The sequence below is a fragment of the Cyprinodon variegatus genome, unplaced genomic scaffold (genome assembly GCF_000732505.1).
Source record: "Cyprinodon variegatus isolate N-32 unplaced genomic scaffold, C_variegatus-1.0 Scaffold996, whole genome shotgun sequence".
Lineage (NCBI taxonomy): Eukaryota > Metazoa > Chordata > Actinopteri > Cyprinodontiformes > Cyprinodontidae > Cyprinodon > Cyprinodon variegatus.
Window position 1 is genome coordinate 228,733 of NW_015151449.1, and position 4,574 is coordinate 233,306.

The 4,574-nt window shown below is 46.8% G+C and overlaps 1 protein-coding gene across 1 annotated transcript in view; it reads left to right on the forward strand.

Moving 5' to 3' along the window:
- The window catches only part of ect2 (epithelial cell transforming 2), a 34,056-nt gene that overhangs the window by 19,293 nt on the left and 10,189 nt on the right, over positions 1 to 4,574 (forward strand). Inside the window, exons 17-21 of the mRNA XM_015399219.1 lie at positions 441 to 567; positions 777 to 858; positions 2,564 to 2,642; positions 2,779 to 2,898; positions 3,770 to 3,899. Coding sequence (XP_015254705.1) covers positions 441 to 567; positions 777 to 858; positions 2,564 to 2,642; positions 2,779 to 2,898; positions 3,770 to 3,899 — 538 coding nt within the window. The remainder of the gene's footprint in view (positions 1 to 440; positions 568 to 776; positions 859 to 2,563; positions 2,643 to 2,778; positions 2,899 to 3,769; positions 3,900 to 4,574) is intronic.

Sequence of the window (4,574 nt, forward strand, 5' to 3'; positions counted from 1 at the left end):
TATGATTGTAGAAAGCTGCATAGCCGTTAATGTGGTGCCACGGCTCACTCTGAGGCTAAAGACTGCGAGCTGACTGTGGGATTATCACTCATTATGCTGCCAGCATGCTCACCTTTATGCAGATGGACAACTCTGCACCTGGAAATGGATTCTGAATCTAATCCTGGCCAAGGAAATCAGAATTAAAGTGAATGAAGAGATAAATTTTCCGGCTCCTGTCAGCCTCTCGTCTATCGGCTTTTCCTCCATCTATTTCTCATCTGATGATTGATCCAGCAGCCATCATCGTTCATCCTTATGTTTTTAGTCAAAGCATTTCCATACAGGTGGACTCTGTATCGGCCTGCCGTTCGTCTGGCCCCGCCCACTATCCCTCTGTTTGCCGCTGTCAACTGACCTGTAGTCTGTGTTCCTGATTGAAGATGTTTTCAGGTGTGTAGAAACATCTCATCCTCCTCTTTAACCAACAGATCAACCAGGCCAAGCCGGAGTGCGGCAGACAGACGCTGGCAGAGCTGCTCATCAGACCAGTGCAGAGGCTGCCCAGTGTGGCGCTCCTCCTTAACGGTAACATCCATACGGTGATACGGACCAAATGTTCCCCGCTTACTGCTCATTGTTTGGGTTTCTCTGTCCTGTTTATCTCCTGCTGATTGGCTCCCGTCTTTTATCTCTTTATTTATCTTCAACTTGATTTTGTCGCTGTCACATTCATTGGCCATCCACGCCTGGCCCCGCCCCCTCACCAAACCTACCCTTTCATCCTTATGTTGTAGACATAAAGAAACACACGTCAGATGATAACCCAGACAAGATAACCCTGGAAAGAGCCATAGAGTCTCTGAAGGAAGTGATGACGTGAGTTCATATTTACCTTTTTATTTTTACTGCTATTTCTTCATTTTATGACTATTTTAATCAAAATGTTAGATTCCATCTGCAATCCAGAACATTTATACATCCTTTTTCCCTGAGCCATTCCACATTAGTACGCATAACTTCATTTCTGGATATCTATGGTTTGATTTCTGGGAGGAATGTTACCAACTGGTGAAAATGTGAAAAGCGCCTCTAGAAATGGATTTATTAAGGTCAAAGGTGGCCTGTTCAATACTTATTGTTTGTAGATTTATTCACTGTGTGCACAGTTATTATGCAAGGTGTAGTTGTGAGGAAAGAAACCGAAATGTTTTTAACCTCCCAGAACAAATCTATAAGACCAGAGTGACCCGTATATTCATTAACGGTTGAAGACCTTCGGTCCGCTTCTGATGACCATCAGCGTTTAGTGCAGCGTCCATCGCAGCCTCCCAGACACGGTTCAGAGACGTGGACGCTTTCCTTTCCCGTCCATCTGGTGTTTAAGCTGGGATCACGAGTTCTCAGTGGGGTTAAGGTCTGTAGAGGAAGGGGCCCCTCATCGTTTCATCGTTGGCTGCTGGCCCCATGGTGGAGGACTGTGACTGAGGATGGTCCTGCAGAAACATCATGGACTTTTCCTTCACCATTGCTTGAAGAAAGTGTCTCCTTAAAACTGGAAGTCGGTTTGCAGGGTTGACTTTGAGTCCATTTTCTAGCTGAGAAGGTCCGACCAGCTCACCCCAGTCTGGACCTTTCAGCTAATGTTTGTTGTTCAGTGGCGGTCGGGTTTCAGCTTCCCTCACCTTGGCCAGTTTCTGATGGTCTGGTTCCTCTGGGCGCTCCAGGTAGGCAGCAGGTCTGGAATATGGCAGCACTTGAAGGGGAGAGATTCCTGGTAGCTTCATGTTTGATCTTTAAATATTTACCAGTTTATTTGCATCTTTGTTTCTTGCGTCCCTGTTGGCGTCAGAACATTTGATGGTTCTCTGATCACGCCCTGATATCTCAGCAATTCCAGATTTGCTGAAGCCCTCTGAACAATCTGGACTTTTCAGTAACTTAAATCTCTGATTTTGGCTGAGAAAAAGAAGCTGCCTAATAATTAAGCTAACCTTAATATAAAGTGTTGGTCTCCTTAGGCCCCGCCCTCCCTCATTAAACAAATCTACGTCAGCTGATCCGTTTATGTTCAACAAGCCTTCAAGTTTATTCAGCTTTCAGTTGGAAAATACGCCTTAAAATGAACGTGTGGCTGAAATGAAACCGTTCCTAATCGTTCGGGACACAGTGTGGGTGGGTGAGTGGGTGTGGGTGGGTGGATGTGACGTGTTATTTTTAAAAGCTGCTCTCCATCAATCAGCAGAACTATGATCCATCAGGTTATTCTCTATATGGGATCAACCAAAGAGCATTGCAGGTCTGATCCTCCTCAGATCAACCCATCAACACACCATCTGTTCATTGCTGAGCCCTGCAGGTCAGCAGGCTGCTCCAACGTTATTTTAAATGAATATTTCTCAGCCAACACCACATCCCACAGTTGCTTTTAGTTGATTAAATGGTCCTTTGACTGTTTCCGCCTGAATGTAACCTAATAAAACTGGATCTGCTGTCCAGTTCCAGTAGCCTATCAGAATGCAGCGTTCTTGTTTATCGTCTGATCCTAAGAAGTGACGTTTCTGTGCCCTTGACTCGTCTGCAGTCACATCAACGAGGACAAGAGGAAGACTGAGGGCCAGAAGCAGATCTTTGATGTGGTCTATGAAGTCGATGGATGTCCTGTAAGTTTATCGCTTCATATTCAGACACTCTGAGTCCTTTTCTACATCAGTTTTCTAGTTTTCTTCCAGTTGCTTCCTTGATTGGCAGCGGTTTGCTGGATGCTAGCTCACCTGCTTCCTATCCTCCTCTTCTCAGGCCAACCTGCTGTCTTCCCATCGAACCCTGGTGCTCCGGGTGGAAACCATCGCCCTGGGCGACGAGCCCTGCGACCGTGGGGAAAATGTCACCCTCTTCCTGTTTAACGACTGCCTAGAGGTGAAAATCACACACTTCTGCTCCAAGTGCAAATAGCAAAGTATTAAAATAATTCTGATCTTAGTATAGATGAGCTTTTTACCTGAGAAACTGAAAAGAAATAGAATAATAAAGAGAATGTCTAATTTGGTCATGAGACGGATGGACAGAGACCAGATGATGCAGACAGGAGGTCAGACTGAAGCAGACCAGCCTGTTCTTTAGCTGAACTTCCATCTTTAACGACCTGCTGGGCAGAAAGCGATCCACGGCGCCGAGCCAGCAGTACTTTCTATGTTAAAGGGTTTAACAGAGCCTGATGATAACTCACTCTAGAAGCAGTTTCTCTTCTATTCAGCTAATTTCTAGAGCTCCACTTCCCATCATGGCATCTCAGGACGAACCAACCAGACCTTCTTGGTTAGAAACCATGAAAGAACCTAAACCTGCTGCTGGTCTGTAGCTGCCTGCATGCAGAATGTGTTTGACTCTGTATTTCTGATGCTGTTCTAGTTTCCTCCTGTTTCTGCTCTATCAGTGTTAATAAGGTGAAGGACGGGGCAAGGCGTGAAAGAGACGAGTGGAGAGGCTGTGCTGATTGGGGGGTGTCGGTGACGCCTCCTAATCAGCTGCATCCTTCATCCTGCCAGGCCTGCCTGTGGACTCTCTGGTTCCACAGTGGGTGGTCTCTGCTCTCTCCTCCATCTCCTCCATCCCTTGATTTAATCTCAGCCTCTAATGTCCTCCCTGTCTTTGCTCTAACCTCCTAATTAATGGGACAGTAATGAGTTCATCGTTTACCTCCATGAAGGCGTAAACCTGCCTGCACTCACACAGACGCTGTCTCCTGTTTTCGTCTCATTGCTGTTTTTGTCAAACTGCTTCTCTGCAGATTGCGAGGAAACGTCACAAGGTGATGAAAGGTCCGCTGGGTCAGACGAGGCCGCCCCCCCCTCTGAAGCACATAGCTCTGATGCCGCTGTCGCAGATTCGCAGAGTGCTGGACCTGCAGGACACGGAGGGTAACCACATCAGGCACCCATCTATCCTACAAACACGCTCATATAGGCGGGGAACACTTTTAATAACGTTCCAGCAGAAATGTAAAGAGCCGATCTGAATACCATGAAACAAATCCACCGTTTCCCTCAGAGCGTTCTTTGCCACAGTAAGGGCAAAGAAGGTATTTCTATGGACTAGATGTTTAAATCCAGATGGAACCAGAAGCAGAACATTCTGTCAGGTTTTATTTCTGTTTTTGAAGAGATGAAAACACGTCCTGTGGTTGCTAACGTAGCTCTACTGTGTCCGTCCATCTGCAGCTGTCCTTTACTAAATGATTCATTTAGGATCTTATGCTGCGTTCAGACAGCAGGAGCTGCTGGTTTACATGCAAAGACTTCAGAAGTTCCCACAGCACCTAGAGCAGCGCACCTAGAGCAGCGCACCTAGAGCAGCGCACCTAGAGCAGCGCACCTAGAGCAGCACACCTAGAGCAGCAGGAGCAGTGCCTCATGAGCATCTGAGCCTCTGAGATACGTGACGCTGCACAAGCAGCAGCTGTTGGTGTTGGAAACATTGACCTTTAGCTGCTGGACATAAACCAATGAGAGAAGCTGATCTGGGAGCTGGCAGGGAGTCAGACGCAGCACTGCTGATGCAGAGCGCTATGATCACTCCTCTGAAACAGTTTATTA